Source organism: Rhinoderma darwinii, chromosome 11 (genome assembly GCF_050947455.1).
Source record: "Rhinoderma darwinii isolate aRhiDar2 chromosome 11, aRhiDar2.hap1, whole genome shotgun sequence".
Lineage (NCBI taxonomy): Eukaryota > Metazoa > Chordata > Amphibia > Anura > Rhinodermatidae > Rhinoderma > Rhinoderma darwinii.
Window position 1 is genome coordinate 52,756,167 of NC_134697.1, and position 27,398 is coordinate 52,783,564.

At 41.7% G+C, this 27,398-nt stretch overlaps 1 protein-coding gene across 2 annotated transcripts in view; it reads left to right on the forward strand.

Moving 5' to 3' along the window:
• Window positions 1–10,933: 10,933 nt before the first annotated feature.
• The window catches only part of ANXA7 (annexin A7), a 52,558-nt gene continuing 36,093 nt past the window's right edge, over window positions 10,934–27,398 (forward strand). Inside the window, exons 1-2 of one of the 2 annotated variants that reach the window (XM_075841491.1) lie at window positions 10,934–11,157; window positions 25,256–25,307. In XM_075841491.1, the coding sequence (XP_075697606.1) occupies window positions 25,257–25,307 (51 nt within the window). In that variant the 5' untranslated portion in view covers window positions 10,934–11,157; window position 25,256. The remainder of the gene's footprint in view (window positions 11,158–25,255; window positions 25,308–27,398) is intronic. The other variant, XM_075841492.1, reaches the window with a different exon arrangement.

Below are 27,398 nucleotides of genomic sequence, written 5' to 3' on the forward strand. Positions count from 1 at the left end.
ATCAGAGTCGTGCACGAGCCGGATTAATACTGATAATGTTAGCACTAAACGTGTGCTAACCGGCATTTTATTTGAATTTAACTCAATCCCTGATGATCTGTCACATATGACTGTGGCATTGAAACGCGTAGGGTTGTTAATTATTCAGCTTGTGGTCCGAGAGTTTGAAATTGTCTAAGGGGAATATCGGTCTGCAACTAGGACTGTTGATATACCCTCTCTCTTTGACTACAAGCTGTGTTAGCCTGCATGGGCTGGAATAATTCAATTCTTTCAGTGAGTGGTTGTTAGGGTTTTATACAATAAGAGGAGGTTTGGTCTGTATACATATGCTCTATTAGACCATCTCCTATCCCTTACCGCTTGTCTGAGCCTGAACATATGTATTTTGGGCTATATGAGCCTATTTTTATACTATACTAATAAAACTTAATTTTAATTCGTTCTAATCAGGCAGTAAATCTATCATTTCAGTGAACGAAACACAACCTTATACAAATTGCTAATTGATTATTTATAAAGTTACATCAAACACATTGACCGACCTTATAAAAAATAAAAAAAAGCCCTGCAGAGGTGTAGTCTTTAAAAAACACATAATTAGTATAGCTCCATCCATAACAACACAAACTCTAAAACTATTAAGTTATTTAACTAAAATTAAAAACAATGCCAGAATTGTTGTTTTCTGTTCATCCTGCCTTTCCAAAAAAATGCAATAAAAAGCAATCAAAAAGTCATTTGTATCCCAAAAATGGTACCAACAAAAACCACAGGTCATCCCACAAGAAATACAGCAAAGTGGTCTGAAAATGATAAAATGTATAGCTTTTGAAATGCGACTTTAAAAAACCCTGAAAGAAATCGGTCCGTCATTAGGCTGGGTTCACACTAGCATGTTCGGTCCGTAAAGGACGGAACGTATTTCGGCCGCAAGTCCCGGACCGAACATACTGAAGGGAGCCGGGCTCCTAGCATCACAGTTATGTATGACTATAGGAGTCCCTGCCTCGCTGCAGGACAACTGTCCCGTACTGTAATAATGTTTTCAGTACGGGACAGTAGTTCCACGGAGAGGCAGGGACTCCTAGCATCGTACATAACTATGATGCTAGGAGCCCGGCTCCCTGCAGTGTGTTCGGTCCGGGACTTGCGGCCCAAATACGTTCCGTCCTTTACGGACGTAACATGCTCGTGTGAACCCAGCCTAAAAGGGGTTTTCCCATCTTGGACATTTATGGCGATAGATGCGGGTCCCACCTCTGGGAACCTGCACCTATCTCTAGAACGGGGCACCCTAAACCCTGTTAAGGGCCTGTTCACATCAGCGTTGGCTTTCCGTTGAGGGGTTCCGTCAGGTGAACCCCTCAACGGAAAGTCAAACGGAAACCTTAGCTTCCGTTTGCATCACCATTGAGATCAATGGTGACGGAAACATTGCTAATGGTTTCCGCTTGTCACCGTTCCGGCAAGTTTCTGTTTTTTAGACGGAATCAAACGGAAACCATTAGCAATGTTTCCGTCACCATTGATATCACTAGTGATGAAAACGGAAGCTAAGGTTTCCGTTTGACTTTGCATTAAGGGGTTCCACGACCGAAACCCCTCAACGGGAATCCAAAGCTGATGTGAACAGGCCTTAAATCTTGTTCGGCTACTTCCAGATTAGGAGGTTGGGAGTTACGGAAACAGCCGAGCTCACAGTGCTATGCTGTTTCCGTGACTTCCATTCACTTTTATGGGCTTATTGGCTCGCTCCTTAAAATTTCAGCCATGAGGTGATGTAATAAAGAGAAGAGTGTCGTACACGACTATATTGTGCCATGTAGGCCTTTCTAATTGTTATGGAATAAATATATGTATAATGTATCTGGGACCTCAATGAGTGCAATGCTGAAGAGAAGAACATGTATTAGAATATATGTTGGGTATGTGATGGTATAGAACAACCTATAATCAATGATATAAGTGTAATGTATGCACTACTTCAAGGTAGAAGGATAAACGAGTCTATATTTTGGGTATTATTGAAAGGTTATGGAATGTAATAATCTGCAGATGTTCTGCAGAAACTGGAAATTGCGAATTCATTATGTTATGAGGGTACTACCAGGAACTAGGGGGTTTGTTTGCAGGATGGTTTGTTTCTGGGCGTACAGCCAAGATAGATATGGGTAGAACACCGGATTAAAAACTAGATGTAAGGAATAAGAATAATGTACGTAGAGATAAGAATAATGAGGAAAGAAACCACAAGAATGTATATGTGTCTGCACGTAATTATATGATATTTTTACTATATAAACTCTGTGTCTCTGCAAATAAAGTCAGAAGTATTTTTGCCTTGAGAAACGTCTCAGTGTGTCTTTGCTTCTCCGAGCTCGCACCCCCCCCACCTGATTTGAACCTGCATGGAGATCAAGGCGTAACGTGACCTCATTGCGATCACAGAAATTGGCGCCCGAAACAGGGACTTGACCAGAAGGACGGCACCCCACCTAGGGGATCTCCCGGGACTAGAGTGGCGACTCTCCAGACTAAGGAACGGGCAGACCACAGCTGCAGCAAGGTAAGAAGACTTAATTCTTACAAACTCTGCTCTGCACCTTCCTGTCTGGTAGGTCACCTTCCCGGTAGTACTCCTGAGGAATAGAGGGGCCACATGAGGGTATTTTTAGTGTAAAAATCTGGTCAAGTCTATATGTAATCCTACCCTCAGGATAAAGTGCCTGATCTCCATGACAGTATTTGTATGAATGTTGTAGAAACCCAGTTTTGTGTCACAAATGCATTTTAGAATAAGGAAATTGTTTTTGGAAAAAACTTCCGATAATCCGGCAAATTACCAAAAACATGTGTACATGCTTCAGGTGACTATGGGGATTATGATAGGCTAAATTTTAGCCCGGAAATCGAAAATTTTGTGCAATCTGATAATCCGGAAAAATGCCGAAAATGTGTGTACAGCATTGAGGTACTTGCGGGGATTATCATGCACTGATTTTCAGCTCAAAATTCCAGAATTTTCTGCAATCTGATAATCCGGCATGTCAAATGAATAGCTTGATTTTACGTTTGCCTTGTTATTTGGATTAGGAATATTTGTCATATTACTGTTATGGTGTGGAGGATATCTCCTTGAGTGGTGTTTAAAGTGAATAAGAAGAAAGTAAGCTAGTTATAAAAGGAATTTAATTCTCTGGCCAGAGTAGAAGAAGGTTTAAAAGGGTTTTGAGGGGATAAGTAACTGTATAAAATAGGTGAGAAAGGTAGTGTGGGACTTTCCCTAACAGCCAATAGCCATAGTGTTTGTTAGTGAAGATAAAAACTGAGAGAGAAGGGTAAGAGTCCCCTCCATCATAGCAGGGCTATGGGAAACAGTCACGGCAAACGAGAGTTTGAGGTATGGCATATGGGTGAGCAAGCACCTGTTAAAAGGGTGTAAGCTTACTAGGGGATCGTAAATCCAGAAATTCACCTATCAGGAAAACTACCCCCTACATAACTTAGGGTCTGCCTATAGGCGACCACTTATAACTAGACAATGGGGAACTGGTGTCCCTATTAAGTACGGAAATTAGAAACTGTCTAAAACAGATGAGAATGGAATTCGTCTGTCAGCTAAAATCTGTAACAAGAGTAAGTACGGAAGCTAGAAACTGTCTAAAATAGATGAGAATGGAATTCATCTATCAGTAGCTAAAATCTGTAACAGGAGTAAGTACGGAAACTAGAAACTGTATAAAACAGATGAGAATGGAATTCATCTGTCAGTAGCTAGAATCTGTAACAAGAGTATGAGATGAGCACCCCAAAGGACAAACCGCCAAACAGGTAGTAGCAGAAAGAGAAGGTAAAAAGGCAACGCAGGGAACAAAAAAATAAATAAATAAAATAAAAATAAAAAATTAATGAAAGCATGTGGTCTAGAATCCCATGGAAGGTTAGACGCAGGAAAATGGAATGAATGTTGTGACACAAAACGTGGATGGTTGAAAGATAAAAAGTTACAGGGGAAAGCAGAAGCATGGAGAAAAGTGTCAGAAGAAGTAGTAGTTGTTTTAATGTTGCAAGTGACCTTATAGTAAATTCCCATATGGTATAATTTAGAATCAACTAGTGTGACAAGAGAAGGGGGAGGTGAAGAACAGCTGCTAGTGAGATAAGAAATGTAATCTTGTTCTTGAAATGAATGGACACAACATTAAATGCTGATATAGATATTTTGTATGACTTTGTGTCATTTTGTAGATTGAATCAGGAAAAGTGATAAATGTAATAATGTATAAGCAGTCCTTCACAGCCAAACCACCAGACACCTCTGTCTTATATTATGAGACCCTTGATCCTGTCATACATTCTGCACAGAGTGCAGAGTTGCTTGCCCTGATCAAGGCATGAAAACTGGCAGAGGGAAAAAGAGGAGGGCGGCTCCAAGCCGCAGATTGGGCAAAAGGTATTCTGGAGAACAAAGGGAAGTTGGAAGGTAGAAAGTTGATGAAAAGTGCTTTAGAGGGATTTGCAGAAGAGGAAGTTAGGAATAAGAAATGTATTGTATGTATTAGAAAACAGGACCAGCCAACGCCCGGTAATGGCGTCCGTACCTCATGTTGAGTGTGTCCTCATTGTTGGTGGGAAACCCCCTGCGCACTGTTTCCAATGGGAGAGGCTGCCCCCCCCTGCCCCTGATGTGGCCACGCCCGGCCCAACTAAATCAGTATGAAATAATCACCTTGTTAATTTTGTCATTTGTAGTGTCTTTTCTATTTACAGAAGTTCCAGTTTTAGTTCACTGATGAAACAACACGTAATTATAATATAGAGATGGTGGCCGTCAGATTGTACGGTTAAACATTAACGTAGATAATTTCTATACAATGGTGTGATAAATGATTGCAGATACGTATGTTGTTTTGCCGGCATTGAAAGTGTTAAGTTGTGAGAAGTTGTGAGAAGTTGTGAGAAATGAGTTTGTGACCCCCCTCCCTCCCCCCTAAAGTGTGCTGTGTTTGGGAGGAGGAGGAGGGGGGCTGACTGGGTGCAGTCTGCAGGGCTGATGAGACCAAGGGATTTCAATATGCACTGCTGAGATATATATATATCAGTAATGTGTACAAACTGAAATACATTTCTTCTCTTTTGCGCAAGCGCTGTTGGTTATAAAAGTTACGATATTTATGTGTTATGATGTGATCATATTTCATGTGTTTTGATGTTAATTCAGATGTATTAAACTACAGATACGGTGAGACACGGGGGTTTGAAAATGTATGTGCCCCCCACCGTTCCCTATTTTTTATATACAGTTTATTGGTTTGCAGTAATTAATGTTATCAGAGATAATATTTTCTGTTTTATTGAAAAACTAACTACAATTGTTTTATTTTTGATTTCACACATGAGTTATGTTATTGTAAAGATCAAATGTTTGTCAGGAAAAAGTTATTTTTGTTTCAGGCTGTTGTACATTACAGGGGGTTAAACTAGTGTTATGTTGAGATGTAGTTTTGAACTCTGCTACATCACTCTCGCAGAGTCCACAAAGGGGGGAAGGGTGAAGGAACTGATCAGGTACAATTTTGGTTTATGTGTAAGAGACCATCCCCCTCCAGCAAAGTTACACAGGAGGCGATGTGACATCACTCACACGAGTTTTTTATGGATTTAGATGAGGGAGAAGGCAAAACAAAACTTGTCTGGACATTGTTAATTTGATGTAAAGTTTTTGGGGATGTTTTATTTTTATTTGTTTTTGTATTAATCAAGAATTTGCAGAACCTGATAAAAGTGAGATTCTCAAAGTATTCTGCATTATCAGCTGAATGAGGAGGAGTTGTGTTTGGTAGCGGCTTGTGACACCAATCCATGGAGTACCTCTACGCAAGCATATACTTTGTACTGTACTGAACAAAATGGACATGACACTGCGGTTCTCACACAAAGTCATGGACCACAGCAGCGCCCGGTAGCATATTATTCAGCTAGACTAGACCCTGGGGCCCGAGGTTCCCCATCATGTGTGAGAGCTATCATTGCTGTAAATTCAATGTTAAACAAGGCCTCAGATTTGGTCCTGGCATTTCCAGTCCAAGTTTTGCACCACATGATATTACTGCTATTTTTTATTCAAGTACAGCTGAAGCATTTGTCAACAGCAAGATATCTAAGATTAACCTGTGCGCTTCTTCTCCCTGAGCAGGTCACACTCCATAGCTGTACTACATTGAACCCAGCTACGTTACTGCCTTTGGAGCAAGGGGGAGAAGACGTAGGTAAAGTATGGTCACAATTTTTGTCTGAAACTGATGAACATGATTGTATGGCCCTTATGGCCCAGGAAACAGTGGGGTTCGCACATGTAAAAGATACCCCACTCCAAAACCCAGACCTAATACTCTTTGTGGATGGTTCAAGGTATTGTGTAGAAGGATCTTTTTTTTACAGGATATGCAGTAACCACCGAAGATGTAGTCCTAGAAGCAGCCTCCTTACCAGCGTCCCGCTCAGCACAAGAAGCGGAGCTTAAGGCCCTGGCAGCAGCATGCCAACATGCAGAAGGAAAGACAGCAAATATATACACTGACTCTCGATATGCATTTGGGATTGCACACGATTATGGCCCCATATGGAGGGCAAGACAATTTTTGACCTCTGCAGGTACACCTGTAAAGAATGCAGACTTTGTAAAATATTTGATGGCGACCCTGATGTTACCTACAGAAGTAGCAGTAGTAAAAATGAAAGCTCACACTAAGGTGAGTTCACCAGAGACAAAAGGGGAAATGCCCTGGCAGACGAAGCAGCAAAGCAAGCAGCACAGAAGCTACCCGTGTTAGCAGCCGTATGTCAGATAAAAGATCCAGAGGAAACAAGACCAGCTGTAAGCCCGGAACTACTGCAAAAACTTCAAGGACAAGCAACAAAAGAAGAAAAAGACAAGTGGACGGCCCAAGGAGCAAAGCTACGAAAAGATGGCTTCTGGCAAGGCCAGAATAAACTGTGCCTGCCTAAGACAATGTTCCCAATGATGGCCCAAATAACACATGGAGAGACACACCAGTCAAAAACGGCAATGATGGACTTGGTAAACAAGGTGTGGTATGCCCCAGGGTTTAGTGTGATGGCCAGCAGTTTTACACAAGGATGCATGATCTGTGCAACACATAATATTGGAAGAACTGTAAAAGTACCACAGAAGCACACACCCAGACCAATTTACCCATTCCAGAGACTACAGATAGACTATATTCAATTACCAAAAGTCGGTACCTATGAGTATGTGCTTGTTTGTATTGATCTCTTTTCAGGATGGCCAGAAGCTTTTCCAGTCACCAAAGCTACAGCCGTAGCCACAGCAAAGAAACTGATCAACGAGGTGGTGTGCAGATATGGAGTTCCAGAGGTGATCGAGAGCGACAGAGGAACTCATTTTACGGGTGAAATCATGAACCATGTGTTGTCAGCTCTAGGCATAAGTCAAGCCCTACATACACCATACCATCCACAGAGCAGTGGGAAGGTTGAGAGACTAAATGGGACTCTCAAATTGAAAATCCAAAAAGCAATGGTAGAAACCGGGAAACCATGGACCGAGTGTCTACCATTAGCCTTGTTCTCAGTAAGATACACGCCCACAAAAAGAACAGGTCTCAGCCCATATGAGATCTTATTTGGGTCGGCTCCCAGATTAGGATGTTATTTTCCACAGGTGCTCCAAATGCAGTATGGTAGACTAACAGATTATGTATAAACGCTGAACAAACAATTGACCAAGGTGCATGCACAAGTCTTTGCTTCCATTCCAGATCCTGATTCAGTTGAAGGGAGGCATAAGCTAGAACCAGGAGATCGGGTCGTTGTCAAAAGACACGTGAGGAAGAGCCTTGAGCCACGATTTGATGGTCCTTTTCAAGTCCTACTCGTTACAAGCACCTCAGTGAAGCTCGAAGGAAAGACAAGTTGGATTCACGCCAGTCATTGTAAAAAGGTTCTTCAGCCAGAAGAATGAAGATCTTTGCGGTTGTTGCGGCGGTTGTTGCGTGTGCTCTTATACAAAAAGGCAGAACTGCTACTCCTGTACACGTAATCAGTACAGAATCACTGGAACAGTTCAGGACAGGGTGGGCGAATGCCACAGTGGATAGAAAGCAGGGTAACTACACCTGTAAGGCCAATGCCCCGTGTTATACTACAAATGTGACTACAACCGAAGGGACTTGGAAAAAAGGACCACATGGAGGGACTGTGTACCTTCACATAGACAAAACAGCCAACATTAGCATACAAGAAGAGACGCCGGGGCTGTTGTTTTGTTGTTATGAACCAGATTTACAGTATCGACAGAAATATACAACCAGTAAAAATAGAAACAAAATGATAAATAAGACTTATGAAAGATGCAACAAGGAGAGGCTCAACTCTACGATTGTAATAAAAGAAACTGATGGGATGATATTATGTATGAATAATAGCGAAATAAGAAATAGAAGATATTTTGTATTCTTGATAACAATTTTAAGAGATAGTTTTAAGCCACATATAACAGTACAAAGTCTGGAAAGAATCCCACACACTTGTAAGAGCGCTGTAACCCAACAGCAGAAAAAGAATGTACACTTCAATATTTCCTTCCCTGAATCCCCCTGCTGTCATAGACAAAAAAGAGAATGGCATGACCCGCTATTAGGAGGGGTAGGAACGGGATTAGGAGTATTGAATGGTATACAGTTAGAAACAGTTATGAACAAATGAAACTCAGTGGGAGACGACACATCTACTGCATTAAGGAGAGGTGCCTCATGGTTACCTACTACCTTTGCCATACAACAGAAAGGGTTAACTATAGATGAACTGTTTCTAAATGTTTTTAATGAAAGTATGCTAACCGAATATAGAACATTACAGAATGTATCAACTTTAGTAAATTGGACAGTATGTACGCTTAAAACGATGTGGCAACAAGAACAGATGAATAAATTGTTTAGTAGTCATGTTAGGCAATGGACAGACATTCTGCCCATAGGAAAGAGAAATGATACGTGGTTATTGTTACAGCCTGAGTATACTGAGTGTACACCTAAATGGTGTGCAGGAAGACTAATAGCATTTCATGTGAAAAATCCTACTCTATTATGCAAATTTATTGTTATGCCAATGGTAATGATTGATCCGGTGACATTATTAGGACAATATTGGATGCCGGAAATGAAAGGAACACACATAGATTCTCAAAATAAGACAAGGAATATAGATTTGTGCCAGTTATCAGAGCAAGGATATGTATGTAATCAGCAGTCAGGGATATATGAACCCTGTCTAATGCAGCACCAGGATAATGTATGCGCACTCACTATAATCCCAGAAGCTAACCTACAGGTTTATATTGAAGTAGGTCCACAGCATGTATGTTTAATAACTAACAACAAGCAGACCCTTAGCCAGTTTAATCTCATGGGACCATTTTCAGGATGTCTATACAATGTGACGCATTTGACTTGGGGGAACCAAACTATAGTGTTCCTGCCTACTTTAGAAGAAATAATGTCCACTGTATGGGTACCTGAACCTTTGCCCTATGGAAATTTTAGTTTGCCACTGGAAGAGTTAAAACAAGTGTTACAAAAGTCTAAAGACGTAAAGAAATTGATAGCAGCCCATAATGTAACTCTAAGTAAAGTGAAAGTATTGGCTACAATAGCAGCTAAGGAAGTAATAAATTTATCGTCAGCAATAAAAGATGCCAGTGCCCATCACTGGTATGACATATTTACAGGATTTTCCCCCACTGCCACTAAGATACTGCATGTGTTATTCCAACCCTTGATATGTTTCATAATATTGTTTGTATTGCTTACATGTTTCAATTGTTATGCATTTTGCAAGATAAGGGAAGTATTCAATCAGAGGCCTATACATTATGATGAAAGAATGTTGTGAGATTACCCCACCTACATACCTGTGTGAATCAAGTGAAGAAATGGATCGAAGCCTTGCTATCAGGAGATAGAAGTAGCATTGGAATTTAGGTGTTGGTAAAATCACAAAAGGAGGGATTGTTATGGAATAAATATATGTATAATGTATCTGGGACCTCAATGAGTGCAATGCTGAAGAGAAGAACATGTATTAGAATATATGTTGGGTATGTGATGGTATAGAACAACCTATAATCAATGATATAAGTGTAATGTATGCACTACTTCAAGGTAGAAGGATAAACGAGTCTATATTTTGGGTATTATTGAAAGGTTATGGAATGTAATAATCTGCAGATGTTCTGCAGAAACTGGAAATTGCGAATTCATTATGTTATGAGGGTACTACCAGGAACTAGGGGGTTTGTTTGCAGGATGGTTTGTTTCTGGGCGTACAGCCAAGATAGATATGGGTAGAACACCGGATTAAAAACTAGATGTAAGGAATAAGAATAATGTACGTAGAGATAAGAATAATGAGGAAAGAAACCACAAGAATGTATATGTGTCTGCACGTAATTATATGATATTTTTACTATATAAACTCTGTGTCTCTGCAAATAAAGTCAGAAGTATTTTTGCCTTGAGAAACGTCTCAGTGTGTCTTTGCTTCTCCGAGCTCGCACCCCCCCCACCTGATTTGAACCTGCATGGAGATCAAGGCGTAACGTGACCTCATTGCGATCACATAATAAACTTGCAACACCATGTTTGCTCACTACCATGCGTCTTATGACACTATTGCTAAAGACTAATGTGTTGTCATAAAACCTTAGCAGCCGTTACTAATATCTTACATATACATCCCCCTCTATAAATCTGTACAATATAATCACACAAACGATGATTTCAGGTCAAGTTACAACAATCTCCCGGAATAGTGTAAACGCAGCACTACAACTTCTTTCCAGGATGTCACCATAAGCAGCTCCGCACCCGAGGCGCTGCCATGGTAACCGGCCATTCTCCCTGCCCATTCCCGCCCTACACAAGTTTCTGAGGAGGGAGACGTCATTTGACGGGCGGAACCATCTTATCTTCCGGGTTGTGGTACATTTAGCATAATCCTTCCTTCTTTCCCACCCACCCGAGGGAATTGCTGTTGACGGCTCCATCTTGGCAGCAGAGGTTCCTGTCAGCCACCTCCTCCCCCAGTTTGCAGCGTTTCAGGACTTGTGACAAGGTGAGGCGTCTCCGGGGGGCTTGTGTCGGCATAGAATAACGTAGTTTAGTAATACGGGGTCAAGTTCTTGGAAACTTTCTCGTGTTATTGCAGCTCTGCTTTAATTATAGATATTAATACACGTACGTAGCATTTCTGTCCCGTATATTGTACGTACGGAACTCGGCTTCTGCAGGCACTGTACAGATGTAGCAGAGCTCAATTTGCTATGTTGCTGTGTGGGACTATACTAGCGTTTTCTTCATTTACCCGCAGTTACCACAGTGAATTTTGACAAATGACCGAAATAAACTCCCCTCTTCTCTATCGTCACATGACATTAGGGGTAATGTGCGGAGGATGGGAGTTATTAGGCAGTGCTGCAGTGTACGGGGGTGTACGTCAGTGTTTCCACTTCTCCTCCATCCAGTCATATGTAACCACACCCTGAAGGTTTTCTCTGGGAGGGAAAAAGTTGCAGAACATGTTGTGCAGTGTTCACACTACAACCTCTATGTGTAAGGGGATCAGTATTATAAGCCGTGTTCACACTACAACCTCTATGTGTAAGGGGATCCGTATTATAAGCCGTGTTCACACTACAACCTCTGTGTAAGGGGATCCGTATTATAAGCCGTGTTCACACTACAACCTCTATGTGTAAGGGGATCCGTATTATAAATTGATGTTACACAGATCTAGCAGAGCTGAGAGAGCTGTTTGGCCAATAGGTTAGATAGTCGCTTGTGACTTTATTCCGTATGGAAATTGCATCACAACCGCATCATTATCACCGCATCGAGGAATAGCGCTGCACAACCACAGTCCTGCGTGTGGCTCTGCTATATCCGGCTGTACTTCTTGGGATTGCTTAGAGGCTTCTAGGGGGGTTAGGAATGATAGGAATTTTGAAGGGGATGAGAAGGTATCTGGATTTAGTTTTTTTTTTTGGTGTAGGTTCACTTTAGACTTTATAATAGTTTTTAGTTGCCTCATGAGCCGGGGTGATAGGGCAACAATGAGAAAATTTAATTCCCACTATTGCTCTGCAAATGCCAGGTGACCAATAAGGGGATCAGACGATTTCCCGTTGGAAGACGGCGATGTACGCCACTGTGTAGGAATATGTCGCAAATAGGCTCCTACAGTAAAAAAAACAAACACGTATTCTCTTTTTCTGTATCCATCTGTATAGAATAGCATAGTCTACTACACTAATCTATACATTAAAAAAGAAAAACAAAAATGTTACCGGTGCGGCCAAGAAGACACTTTTTGTGCTGCCTGTCAGCCGTTTTTTTTATTACACGAGCAAGCGTGACAGATGCCACCCCAAGACATTTGTGGAAAAGTTTATCCGCCCTGTTGTAATTTTTGCAGTCGTTGTCGGGTGCAGTCCTGTAAAGTCGTTTATGCCAATTGACAGACCTGTAGCCATGAATAGAAGCCAGACCGCAGAACAAGGCGGAGATTGATTGGTGAATTGTCGCTTTAACCTATGGTGTTGTCTGGAACGACAGCCTTCACAGACCAAACGTCAAAAGCAAGTCATTCAGAGAGCAGCTGTCTGAAATCCCTAATGTATGGTCAGCCTTAGGCCTAATTCACACCAGCGTATTTCACATCCGTGTTATGCGCACTAAAACAACTGACGTGTCACAGACTTATGCAATTCAATGGTGACATCCAGTGTTTTTCATGCTGTGTCCGCTGCGTGGAACTCACTGCATGTCCTATACTTGTGCAGATAGCACACGGACGCACATCCGTGTGCTGTCTGTGATTCACGCAACAGTTGCTAAAGAAATGATGAGAAAAAGAAAAACACCAAGGTTTTTTTGCAGGCGTAAAAAAACGCAGACGCGCCTCATGTACGGATGTCACACGGAACTGCAAAGCAAGAAAAACGCTGAGTTTTTTACTCGCGCAAACTGGACACGTTCGTGTGAATAAGGCTTTAGGCTGGGGCTACACACAGATTTTTGGATCTGAGATGGTGAGGCTGGGTTCACACACACTATTTACGGATGTAATTCGGGTGTTTTAGCCCCGAATTACGTCCGAAAATGCGGCTCAATAGCGTCGGCAAACATCTGCCCATTCATTTGAATGGGTCTTACGATGTTCTGTTCCGACGGTCATTTTTTTTTTACGCCCCGCTGTCAAAAGGCGGGGCGTCAAAGAAGTACCTGTCGCTTCTTCAGACGTAAATGGAGCCGTTTTCCATTGACTCCATGGAAAAACAGCTCCATTTACATCCGTAATGGACGCAGCGCAATAGCGCCTCAACATGCCATTACAGCTGAAATTACGGAGCTGTTTTCTCCTGAAAACAGCACCGCAATTTCAGCCGTAACGGACGCTGCGGTGTGAACATACCCGAACTGCTGCAATCCATAGGAATACATGGTGTAGCACAAGGCTTCTGATGGTGCATCATCAGGCAGAACATGGTGATGCCAGTATAATTTTTTTTTTACATTTTAACAGTTTTTCACTGCCGGATATGAGGGAAAGAACATTAGTGCTAGCTTATGTCCTGGTATCATTTTTAAGCCCAGAATCTCAGCTATCAATATTTGAAATGCAGCATATCTTTGAAGCTGGGGAGCAGGATGAAAAGTTTTACTTACTTGTTATGTCTCTGTAACGGGGATGGGAAGGGAGGAGCTGCAAGTGACTGCAGGAAGTTAGATCGCAGCCTTTAAAGAGGCTCTGTCACCAGATTTTGCAACCCCTATCTCGTATTGCAGCAGATCGGCGCTGCAATGGAGATAAGAGTAACGTTTTTTTGTTTTTTTAAAAAACAAGCATTTTTGGCCAAGTTATGACCATTTTTATATTTATGCAAATGAGGCTTTCTAAAGTACAACTGGGCGTGTATTATGTGCGTACATCTGGGCGTTTTTACTTCTTTTACTAGCTGGGCGTTGTGAATGGAAGTGTATGATGCTGACAAATCAGCATCATCCACTTCTCTTCAGAACGCCCAGCTTCTGGCAGTGCACAGACACAGCGTGTTCTCGAGAGATCACGCTGTGACGTCACTCACTTCCTGCCCCAGGTCCTGCATCGTGTCGGCCACATTGGCACCAGAGGCTACAGTTGATTCTGCAGCAGCATCAGCGTTTGCAGGTAAGTAGCTACATCGACTTACCTGCAAACGCCGATGCTGCTGCAGAATCAACTGTAGCCTCTGGTGCCAATGTGTCCTCGCTCGTCCGACACGATGCAGGACCTGGGGCAGGAAGTGAGCGATGTCACAGCGTGATCTCTCGAGAACACGCTGTGTGTCTGTGCACTGCCAGAAGCTGGGTGGTAACGAAGAGAAGTGGATGATGCTGATTCGTCAGCATCATACACTCCCATTCACAACGCCCAGCTAGTAAAAGAAGTAAAAACGCCCAGATGTACGCACATAATACACGCCCAGTTGTACTTTTACTTTAAACACGCCCAGTTGTACTTTAGAAAGCCTCATTTGCATAAATATAAAAATGGTCATAACTTGGCCAAAAATGCTCGTTTAAAAAAAACAAAACAAAAACGTTACTGTTATCTACATTGCAGCGCCTATCTGCTGCAATAGGAGATAGGGGTTGCAAAATCTGGTGACAGAGCCTCTTTAAGGTGTCCATCCGTGGCTGGGTTCACACTGCGTTTTTTTCCCCCTATGTTTAGTGTGCACGTTGGGAATTCTCCCAACGTACGTGTCTTAGGCCCCATTCACACGACCGTATATTTAATCTGCAGTTACGGACCCATTTATTTCTATTGGCCACGGACACCTTTCAGTATACTAAGGTATGTCCTAACAACTGCCTGTGTACTATCCGTATAGATATATGCCAGTACATAACCGTTTAAAAATAAAAAAACATAAAGTAATGTTAAATTAAAAAAAATACACTTACACATTTTGTACAATAAACATTAAAATAAGTCTAGGGATAGATGAAAACACGGTCGTGCGCATGGGTCCTAAGGGGTTATCCCACCACATCAACTTATCACCTATCCACAGGATAGGTGATAAGTGTTTGATCACTGGGACCCTCACCGATCAAGAGCAACGTGGGTCCCAAATCTCCTGAACGTAGGGAGCGGGATTCGCGCATGTGGACTGCGACTCCATTCACTATTTTTTTTTTTTATTGCACTGTACTCGGCTGTTTCCGGCAGTCCCATAAAGAATGAATAAAGCCACAGCGCACATGAACGAGGGTTCAGCCCGACCGTTATGTAAGGCTTTGTTCACATCTGCATCGGGGCTCTGTTCATGGGTTCCGTGTGAGCTTTCCGTCAGAGGAACCCATGAACGGAAACCATAGGTTTCCGTTTGCATCGCCATTGATTTAAATGGTGACGGATCCGATGCAAATGGTTTCCGTCTGTCACCATTATTTAAAGAGACTCTGTCACCACATTATAAGTGCCCTATTTCCTACATAAGGAGATCGGCGCTGTAATGTAGGTGACAGCAGTGCTTTTTATTTAGAAAAACAATCTATTTTTACCATGTTAGGAGCGATTTTCGCTTTATGCTAATTAGTTTCTTAATGCCCAACTGGGCGTGTTTTTACTTTAGACCAAGTGGGCGTTACACTCCTCAGTACATGACGCTGACCAATCAGCGTCATACACTTCTCTCCATTTTTTTTAGTCAGCGCATAGTGACACTGCGTTGTTCACTATGTACTGTCTTAGGGTATGTTCACATGCCCTATTTCCGGACGTAATTTCAGGCGTATTACAGCTCGAATTACGCCCGATTAAACAGCTCCAAACCGTCTGCAAACATATGCCCATTGAATTCAATGGGTCGTACGGTGTTCTGTGCAGACAGGCTTTTTTTTTTTTACGCGCCGCTGTCAAAAGACGGCGCGTAAAAAGACGGCTGCCTCAAAGAAGTGCACGTCACTTCTTGGGACGTAATTGGAGCCAGTTTTCATTGACTCCAATGAAAACCAGCTCCAATTACGTCCGTAAAAGACGCCGCGAAAAACGCATGTGCTTGTCAAAACGTCTGAAATTCAGGAGCTGTTTTCACCTGAAAACAGCTCTGTAATTTCAGACGTAATTGGCATTGCCGTGTGAACATACCCTTATGCTGACATATTAACGTTACTGAAGTGTTTAGACAATGACTAGACCTTCCAGCCAGGACGGGATGTCTATTCTCAATCCCGACACTTCGTTAACGTTTGTGTGGGACTTACAGCAGAGCAAGCGTAATCTCCCTGTAACCTGTCATTAACCGCGTGATCTCGCGAGATTACGCTTGCTCTGCAGTAAGTACCACAAACGTTAAGGAAGTGTCGGGATTGAGAATAGACATACGTATTTGGAAAAAATACCCCCGGACCGAAAAACGCTTTCTTATATTTTATTATGGACTGTAATATTTGGCATTTAGTAATATCTGGTCGCAGCGTTCTTTGAACTAGCAAAGAAAAAAAAGCCAGTTGCTCATCTAACCACCCCTGTGCGTAATTGGGCCATTTTTTGATCCTGTGATTTAGATGTTTAAAATCATCTGCGATCAAGATTTCGGTAGTGTCTCCAGTTCTCATGAGTTTGCCAAGTGGCATGTGTAAACTCTTGGGTCTGACTTTAAGCCGCAAAAATGTATTTATTTTTTTATTTTTATGCTTTGCAAAATTTAATGAGTGTAAAGTGCTGGATGGCGTTTTCACGATGCCAAGTGTCTATGTTCAGAAGCTATTATTTTTTTTTATGTCAAATGTGGAAATTGCAGTGAAAGGGTTAAAATAAGCACCACAGGCGTTAATGCTGTTGCAAATCCCATATTGGTGCGGCTGGAGAAAGGCCTATGACCAGTGAATGATCAGTCGTCGCAAAAGCTTTCACAGATCTAATCAATAAGAGGTATGCTGTCATGTAGCTGCTGGCGAATACCAAAACTTTCAGGCCCCATGCACACGACCGTAAAAAAACACTTCCATTGAACGCGGACATCTTTCCGTACCGCTACGGATGGGTGTCTGTTCTGTAGAAATGTTCAGAAAATTATGGAACAAATCAGTTGTTTTGCGGGCCGTGCTCCCATACTTTGTGATTACGGGCACGGCCGTGTGCATGGGGCCTTATTCATCAAGTTTATGGACTCGTTCAGCATATGCGCCAGATGTATTTACCAGCATATGCACTGAATATAGGCCCAGATTTACGAAGACTGGTGTTTTATACACTGACTGAAGCCCTCTGGATCACATTTATTAAGAGGCGCACTTAAATTTGTCGCACCTTGGGCTGTCTGTGTTACATAAAATGAATTTTACGCCATCTATAGTTTACTGAAATTTCTGGAGTTAATTTGTTGGGCTGCGGTGGCCACGCCCTCCTTGTTAAGCCCCGAGCAAGAGCGTCGTGAAAGGATAAAGTCACAAACTTTTGCGCAATACAGGCGTACCCATTGATACATTTTTCCCCATAGACTTTCAGTTTGAGAAGTGGTGTAGCGTTTTGATGCAACTATGTACCTGTAAGAAAAAAAATAATTTAGGGAATTGAAGTGATTTTATAGCATCTATTTTAGGGCTTATTCAGACGAACGTATAGTACGTCCGTGCTACGCGCGTGATTTTCACGCGCGTGATTTTCACGCGCGTCGAATGTACCTATGTTAGTCAATGGGTGCGTAAAACTCGACATATCCTATATTTGCCCGTTTTTCGCGCATCACGCACCCCTTGAAGTCAACGGGTGCGTGAAAACCGCGCATGGCACACGGACGTTTCCAGAACCTGCCGTGTGGTACTTGACGGGTGACGTCACTCTCTGGCCGCTGTGTTGATCTTCAATTATTTTCTGGGTATACGACACGTCACTTGTGACGTGCCGTGTATGGGCTGTTCTGCTGCACAGACTGTAACGCGCATGCACGGTACTTGCTGTTTTCGCAGTCCCTGCTGTTCTCGAGAGAACAGCAGGGACCGCACATGCACGTTACAGCAGAACAGCCCATACACGGCACGTCACAAGTGATGTGTCGTATACCCGGAAAATAATTGAAGATCAACACAGCGGCCAGAGAGTGACGTCACCCGTCAAGTACCCCACGGCAGGATCTGGAAACGGGGCCACTTTGGAAAATTAAAGTATATTACAAATGTGTTTACGTTTATAAATTACAAGCATTAACACCGTTCTTTTATCTCAACCCCTTTAAGCTGTAGTCCTTCGTAGATAACTTGAATTTCTACTCCGTCTTCCCTTTTTAATTGTTGTAGACTAAATTCTCTAGTATCACACCTATTTTATGTAGTTTCAGCCTGTAATCCTACTGTCTGAGCATAGCCCAAGGGCCAGGCTATACTACCAACTTTTCCAGTTATGCGGACATGTTTGCCATTGCTTATTCACGCAAAGTATGTGCTTACTCATTATTGCTGGGTACAAGTCGGTTTATACTATAGGCTATGGTGTTTTCTAAAGGTTTGGTCAGTGGTTGTGCATAGATTTGCTGTGTGCTGTCCCTTTTTTATTTGTGTAGCTTGTTGTCCTCTGTAAAGTGAAGCAACATCCTTGGTCACGCTTTGTCTGCTAATGGGACAGATCAATAATAACTGTCTGTGTGTAATTTTATATATATACTACCGTTCAAAAGTTTGGGTCACCCAGACAATTTTGTGTTTTCCATGAAAACTCACACTTATATTTATCAAATGAGTTGCAAAATGACTAGAAAATATAGTCAAGACATTGACAAGGTTAGAAATAATGATTTTTATTTGAAATAATAATTTTCTCCTTCAAACTTTGCTTTGGTCTTGGAATGCTCCATTTGCAGCAATTCCAGCATTGCAGACCTTTGGCATTCTAGCTGTTAATTTGCTGAGGTAATTGGGAGAAATTTTACCCCATGCTTCCAGAAGCCCCTCCCACAAGTTGGATTGGCTTGATTGGCACTTCTTGCGTACCATACGGTCAAGCTGCTCCCACAACAGCTCTTTGGGGTTGAGATCTGGTGACTGCGCTGGCCACTTCATTACAGATAGAATACCAGCTGCCTGCTTCTTCCCTAAATAGTTCTTGCATAATTTGGAGGTGTGCTTTGGGTCATTGTCCTGTTGTAGGATGAAATTGGCTCCAATCAAGCGCTGTCCACAGGGTATGGCATGGCGTTGCAAAATGGAGTGATAGCCTTCCTTATTCAAAATCCCTTTTACTTTGTACAAATCTCCCACTTTACCAGCACCAAAGCAACCCCACACCATCACATTACCTCCACCATGCTAGACAGATGGCGTCGGGCACTCTTCCAGCATCTTTTCAGTTGTTCTGCGTCTCACAAATGTTGTTCTGTGTGATCCAAACACCTCAAACTTCGATTCGTCTGTCCATAACACTTTTTTCCAATCTTCCTCTGTCCAATGTCTGTGTGCTTTTGCCCATATTAATCTCTTCCTTTTATTAGCCAGTCTCAGATATGGCTTTTTCTTTGCCACTCTGCACTGAAGGCCAGCATCCCGGAGTCGCCTCTTCACTGTAGATGTTGACACTGGCGTTTTGCGTGTACTATTTAATGAAGCTGCCAGTTGAGGACCTGTGAGGCGTCTATTTCTCAAACTAGAGACTCTAATGTACTTGTCTTGTTGCTCAGTTGTGCAGCGGGGCCTCCCACTTCTCTTTCTACTCTGGTTAGAGCCTGTGTGTGCTGTCCTCTGAAGGGAGTAGTACACACCGTTGTAGGAAATCTTCAGTTTCTTGGCAATTTCTCGCATGGAATAGCCTTCATTTCTAAGAACAAGAATAGACTGTCGAGTTTCACATGAAAGCTCTCTTTTTTTTTTTAGCCATTTGGAGAGTTTAATCGAACCCACAAATGTAATGCTCCAGCTTCTCAACTAACTCAAAGGAAGGTCAGTTTTATAGCTCCTCTAAACAGCAAAACGGTTTACAGCGGTGCTAACATAATTGCACAATGGTTTTCAAGTGTTTTCTAATCATCCATTAGCCTTCTAACACAGTTAGCAAATACAATGTACCATTAGAACACTGGAGTGATGGTTGCTAGAAATCAGCCTCTATACACCTATGTAGATATTGCATTATAAACCAGACATTTGCAGCTAGAATAGTCATTTAGCACATTAACAATGTATAGAGTGTATTTCTGATTAATTTAATGTTATCTTCATTGAAAAAAAACTGCTTTTCTTTCAAAAATAAGGACATTTCTAAGTGACCCTAAACTTTTGAACGGTAGTGTATATGTAGGTGTGTGTGTATGTATATATATGTGTATGTGTGTGTGTGTGTGTGTATATATATATATATATATATATATATATATATATATATATATATATTTTAGGGCCAGGCAATTCTGCCCAAAAAAATCAAATCTAGAATTATTTTTTTTTTCTCTTTTCAACCCTTTGGACGATTTTCTGGATATGCATGGTGCACTGCTAGTATACAATGTACAGTATATATGGTGTGGGGCACATATGAGCAGCCTAAGCACAGTGAGATCTCAGATAAAATATACATATAAGACCCCATTGAATTCACATTCCACCCCCCATACGGTTAGCGTGTATGCCAGGAAAGCTCCAGACGTACACTCTTAAGGTGTCCTTAGGTCAGCATTAGCCCAACAGAGGCCATAAGAGTGTCCTTTTGCTTTCCATTGGGCCAGTATATATTGGTATACCGCAAAAAATAGACACAGCCGTACGTTTAACGTTGCTATAAGGGTATGTGCACACACAATCAAAAACGTCTGAAAATACGGAGCTGGTTTCAAGGGAAAACAGCTGATTTTCCGCCTTTTTTTTTATTTTGCAACTCGTTTTTTTTGTTTTTTTTTTACCGTCGTTTTTGGAGCTGTTTTTCTATAGTCAAAGAAAAACGGCTCAAGAAGTGACATGCACTTTTTCGCGGGCGTTTTTTTTACGTGGGCGGTTTTCAAAACAGCCATCTAAAAAAACGCCCCGTCGCTACGCTATTGCTTCTGGCAAAACGACGGGTCCGGTGCCCAAAAGAGGCAAACCTCTGGTGCCAGAACAGAGTGGCTACCCGTGAAATCCATCACCATGTAAGTCAATATGCCTGTGTACATTATGCTAAATTACTTTTGCAAACGGAGGGTTAAAAAAAAAAAGCCTGAGTGCTGCTTTTCGGAAGCGTTTTTACAGTTCAAAAGTAGTAAAATGCAAGAAAAACTGCATAATTTGGTATCGCTGTAATTTTAACGACTCGCAGAATAAAGTGCTTAAATTTATACCGCACGGTAAAAGACATATAAACTTAAGATGCAAAAATGAATGGTAGAATTGCTGTTTTTTTACCCCCCCCCCCCCCAAAAAAAAAAAGCTAATAGGGCAGATTCACACAACCGAGTGCAAACTCGGACGTAAAAAACGTCAGTTTTTCACGTCCGAGTTGAAACCTGTGTGGGACCCGTTTTCACGGATCCCTCATAGACTTAAGTCTATTGAGGGATCCGTGAAAACATAAGAAAATAGGACATGTTATATTTTTCACGGACCCTTCACACGGTCCATTAAAACAACGGCCATGTGAACGGTCCCATTGAAATACATGCGTCCGTGTGAGGGCTGTTTAAAATGTCCGCACACGGACATATACTATGGTCGTCTGAATAAGCCATAAATAAGTTATATGCACCCAAAAATGGTGGTATTAACCCGTTTGCGCTTAGCGACGTACTATTCCGTCGTGCTAAGTGTATCGTTCGCGCTCAGTGACGGAATAGTACGTCGCGGGAGGAACGGCCATTTCGGCCGGCCTCCCGGCATATACAGGAGCTGTGACAGCCGCTGTCTCGCACAGCAGTTGCCGCAGCTCCTTCAGCAGGGACCGATCGCGGTGTCCCCGCTGATTAACCCCTTAGAAGCCGCGTTCAATAGTGATCGTGGCTTCTTAGGGGTTAAACTGCCATCGTCAGCCCGCTACATGATAGCGGGCTGCGTTGGTTGCTATGGCAACTGGACGCCTAGCATTGGCGTCCGGCTATGCCATCTACGGAAGCCTAGTGGGTCCTGACTAAGTAAAAAAAAGTTGTGTAAAAAATATATATTTTTTTAAAAAGAATTCAAAGTAAAATAGTGATCGTGGCTTCTTAGGGGTTAAACTGCCATCGTCAGCCCGCTACATGATAGCGGACTGCGTTGGTTGCTATGGCAACTGGACGCCTAGCATTGGCGTCCGGCTATGCCATCTACGGAAGCCTAGTGGGTCCTGACTAAGTAAAAAAAAGTTGTGTAAAAATATATTTTTTTTAAAAAAGAATTCAAAGTAAAAATCCCCCTTTTTCCCTTATCAGTCTTTTATTATTAATAAAAATAAATAAATAAACTATACATAATTGGTATCGCCACGTCCGTAACTGCCTGAACTAAAAAAGTATTTTGTTATTTATCCCGCGTGGTGAATGCCGTAAAAGAAAATAATAATAAACCATCCCAGAATCACAATTTTTTGGTCACTTCACCTCCCCAAAAATTGAATAAAAAGAGATCAAGTCGCATGTACCTAAAATCAAAATCCACTAGGTGCTCCTTTGCTTCGGAGCCCGGTGTTTCAGTCCATTACCACACTAGGGCCACATGTGGGATATTTCTAAAAACTGCATAATCTGGGCAATAAATATTGAGTTGGCTTTCTCTGGTAAAACCTTCTGTGTTACAGAAAAAAATGAAATAAAAAGGATTTTCTGACAAAAAAATGAAATTTGTACATTTTACCTCTACTTTGCTTTAAATTCCTGTGAAACACCCAAAGGGTTAATAAACTTTATAAATGCAGTTTTGAATACTTTGAGGGGCCTAGTTTCTAAAAAGGGGTGTTTTATAGGGGTTTCTAATATATAGACCCCTCAAATCCACTTCAGAACTGAACTGGTACTTAGAAAAAATTAAAAAAATAGGCTTTTGAAATTTTATTCAAAATATGAGAAATTGCTGCTTATCTCCTAAGCCGTCCTAGGAAAAAAAAAAAGCGTATTCAAAAAATGATGCCAGCATATAGTAGGCCTATGGGAAATGTGAACTAGTAACTATTTTGGGTGGTAGAATCCTCTGTTTTACAAGTCGATGCATTTAAATTCAGAAAAATGCAAATTTTTTTTTTTTCAAATTATCTCAATTTTGCTAATTTTCACAAATAAGCACTATAAAAACAATCTCTATTTTTACCATGCTATGAGCGATTTTAGCTTTATGCTAATTACTTTCTTAATGCCCAACTGGGCGTGTTTTTACTTTAGCCCAAGTGGGCGTTGTTCAGAGGAGTGTACCGCTTGGCCATTAAGACCTGAAATAGGCTCTAAACTAAAAAAAATAAAACGGTGATCACATGTTGATGCTAGTTGTGTGTGTGTCCTATTTCTTTTTTAAAAATCCTGGCAAAAAAAAATAAAAAATTGTCGGTAATATGTGAACATAGTCTGAGACCGCTTTCACACTGCAGCACTTGGTCAGTATTTTGCTTCACTGTTTGTGAGCCAAAACCAGGAGTGGAACATACACAGAAAGTATAATGGAAAGATTTGCACCTCTTCTGTGTTTTGTATCCTCTCCTGGTTTTGGCTTACACTAAAGCAAAATTCTGACCTAAATACTGCCGTGTGAAAGGCTTTATGACTTGTTTACACAGTGCATATTTTGCAAGGCCTTCCTTTTATATCTTTATTCTGTTTTTAAGTTCCAGTCCTGGTTTTGGTTTAAAAAATACATGCAAAATCTGCCCTGTGTGAACAATGCCTTAGGTTGGGTTCCCACAGAGCAGATTTGCTGCAGATTTTGCCTGCATTTTGTAAGCCAAAACCAGAATTGGATCCAGGACAGCAGACTTATAAGGCCTTCCTTTATATATTCTGTTTTGGTTCCGTTTCTGGTTTTGACTTAAATGTGTGCAAAATCTGCACTGTGGGAACCCAACCTTCGGGTGCAGTCACACTCCACAGATTTTGTTGCAGACATTTCTGTGAAAATCAGTTCCATTCAGATCAATGGGTTTTCTGCAACTGGTGCGTGCATTTCTGGCCGTTCCACTCAGATGAATGGAACGGATTTTCTTTTGCAGAAATATCTGCAACAAATCTGCCGTGTGTGAACTTGCCCTTTTAAAGGTATGCTCCCTTCTGCGTTTGAGGCTTTGTTAAAAATGGCGGAAAAAAATATTGCAGCATGCAGCGCTATTGTTTTTTTCTGGTGAAGCGACAGACAGCTTGACGGAAACCCAGCAAAAACCATTGATCAGTCGTTTTCACCGTTGGTGTCAGTCATGCAATGGATTCGGCGTGGTTTTTATTTATTTATTTTTTGCTCCCACAACGGAGCTGAACAACAAAAAACTTATCTGCAGTTGTGAACTGTTAACACACGCAACCTGAATAATAAAAAATTACACCCATATATTAAAAAAATAGTATACACCTGGCACGTTGTGAAAATACCACCAAGCACATTACACTAATGGGTGCCTTCATAGCATTTTTAATCAATCCTAACATTTTGTAAAAAAACGCATTAGAATACATTTTGTATACATTGAATAAAAGTCTCAACGAGCAGAGCTGCACAACACCTCCTTCAAATAAATAAGATGTGCAGTGTTCATAAATGTCACTTATGCCCATGTCTATATGTACGTATCTCGACAAAATCACCAGAACTGAAGAGACCAAATATCCTTGCGACCCAAACACAATGTGTGAACCCAACCTAAGGCCCCCTGCAAAACCAGACCTAGTGCAAGTCCAGAGCTGCTGGTTGTGGTGAATCAGGGCAGTCCTGCTCATTAACACTAGAACTGTGTGGAGGGTTAAATCTCTGCCCCCAAACCACGCAGAACAAAAATACAATTTCTCCCGCACAAAACAAAGCCTCACATTGATGAAAAAAAAAAAAGGCTGCTGTAATGCAGAGAGGAAAAAAATGTAAAAATGTAGCTTGTCATTAAGGGGTTAATGTCCATAGACTGTAGGCTTAGTTGTCAACAGGTGCAAGAAGTTATGTTCAGCCATGGATAACTCAGGCTAAAAATAAATATGAAGTGGGGGGAGTTTTTATTTTCCTTCTACGTCTGTTTAAAGATGCAATTCTTTTTGTTTTCTGTCCTGCAGAATGGCATACCCATACTCTTCATCAGGGTTCCCCGGATATCCAGGCTATCCAGTAAGTATTATGTCTTCATGCAATGTTTCAGTTCTGTATAAATGTTGCTCCAAACAACATTTCATATAGCCCTGTGCAAATCTTTTTGCATACATTTAAAATACTTGTGGGTAATGTGAAATTCAATGCTATGCAAATAATGTACAGGCTAAGGCTACATTCGTACGAAAAAATTAAAAGAAATGGCCATTTAAAAATCGACTGTCAGTTATTCATGGCCGTCTTGATCCAGTGTATCTCCAAATTTTCCTCCATTTCCAGTCCATCTGTCCGTCTTTAATGGCTATTTGCCATCCGTTTTTCATGGCAATTAAAAAAATAAATGCATGGATTTAATGTTTGACCCAACCCCCTGAAAACACCACAGTCCCCGTTGCAGATAGTGCCAGAGTTCCCGTTGCAGGTGGTGCCACTGTAGCTCCCTCTAGGAGTGGAATCCAGAGCATTTCCATTGCGTCCGCTCCTAGAGGGAACCTCTGTCCATATATGGACAGAGATGTCAGGGGCTCCCTCTAAAAGGGGAATCCCCTGCTGGAGCATCGGCAACGCTCTGGCCGGGGATTCCGCTCCAGGAATAGCCCCTGACGTCCCTGTCCGTGTATGGATAGTGGCGTATTGGGCTTTCCCAAGACAGGAGTCCCCGGCCAGAGATCTTGCGATGCTCTGGCCGGGGACTCCGCTTCTAGAGGGAGCCCCTGAAGTAACTGTCCGCATATGAACACTGGCGTAAAGTTCTTCCCCAGGCTCAGTGCTCAAATTAGCGCTGTGTCCAGCGAGACCTCGGCCAGGATCCGTTTTTACCGGCCGTCACAAGGATTGATTCTTGAAAAACGGACGTTTAAAAACGGTCCCATTGATTTCTATGGGACCTGTCAGGCCGTGAAAATGGACAAAAAATAGGACATGTTCTATTTTTTGATGGCCAGTAATCATGGGCCGTTAAAAAAATAAAATAATAAACAAATAAAAAAATGGCCGTGTGAATACGCCCATAGCACTTCATTGTCCTGAAAACAGCCGTCACACAGATGTTTTCCACTGTCATGTAAATGTAGCCTTAGCAAACCAGCCAGAGTATCAACCGTTTTATGCTCTGCTTTAAAATTAAACATTTGACCTTTTTTACTTTTATTACAGTATCCTTGGTAAATTATGATGTACAAAGAGGGCCTTTAATGTGCTCTGACTTGTTGCCTTTAGTAAATAATTGTAATCCTCATAAGGTACTCTTCACACACAATGGAAATGCTCTGGATTATCCGTCCTGATTTGCAACTGAAAAATCTGCAGCGGAATACTTTATCAGCTGTGTAGAGAAGATTCATGTGGATTTGCTCTTCCTCTATTTAATCCTCCTGGAAATGTATGAATAAATTGACATTTGGGCTTAACCATTCCCCTTGTAAAGGGGTCGTGTCCCCCCACACAGTACTGACGCTGGAGGTGTATGTAAGGACATACCCTATGGGCAAGGGGTATGGTGACATCCAGTTGTCAATTTATTCATTTCTTGAGGAATAACAGGAAGCGTACAATGCAAAGAAAGTATTTACTAAAAGGGACATGTCAGGAGAGCTCCTCTATAAATACCAACTGTCCTTATATAATACTTGGACTCAAAATAGTAAAAGTATTATTTCGTTTTTAAGAGCCTCCATATGGATTATTTTCCTGTGACGAGCACCTTGCCTCCTTTTGGTAGTAGTTTTTTGAATTGCTGAATTCTATGTGAAATACAGAGGTGTCCATGAATCTGAGCTTGTGTGCAGCTTTTGGTTGAGTCTTTACACTACAGAGCTGTTGTATCTGTACCTGCTGAATAGACATGGAAGGAACAACGGGGTCATCTGTTTTTCTTCGAAAACTAAATTCTTGTGCTCCAGGGTCAAGGAGTCAGAAATGGACCTTAAATATTAGTCCTGAGTGCATAAGAGAAGCTAAAGCCCTTCACTGTAGAATCTTTGCCAGAAACAGTGCCACTCTTTTCCATTGGCTGAGTCGGGTAATGCAGGCCATGGAAAAGAGTGGCATTGTTTTTGGTGCTGTTAGAGGACCTGTCACTAGGTCATATAAGTTGAACTGGTTAACTTT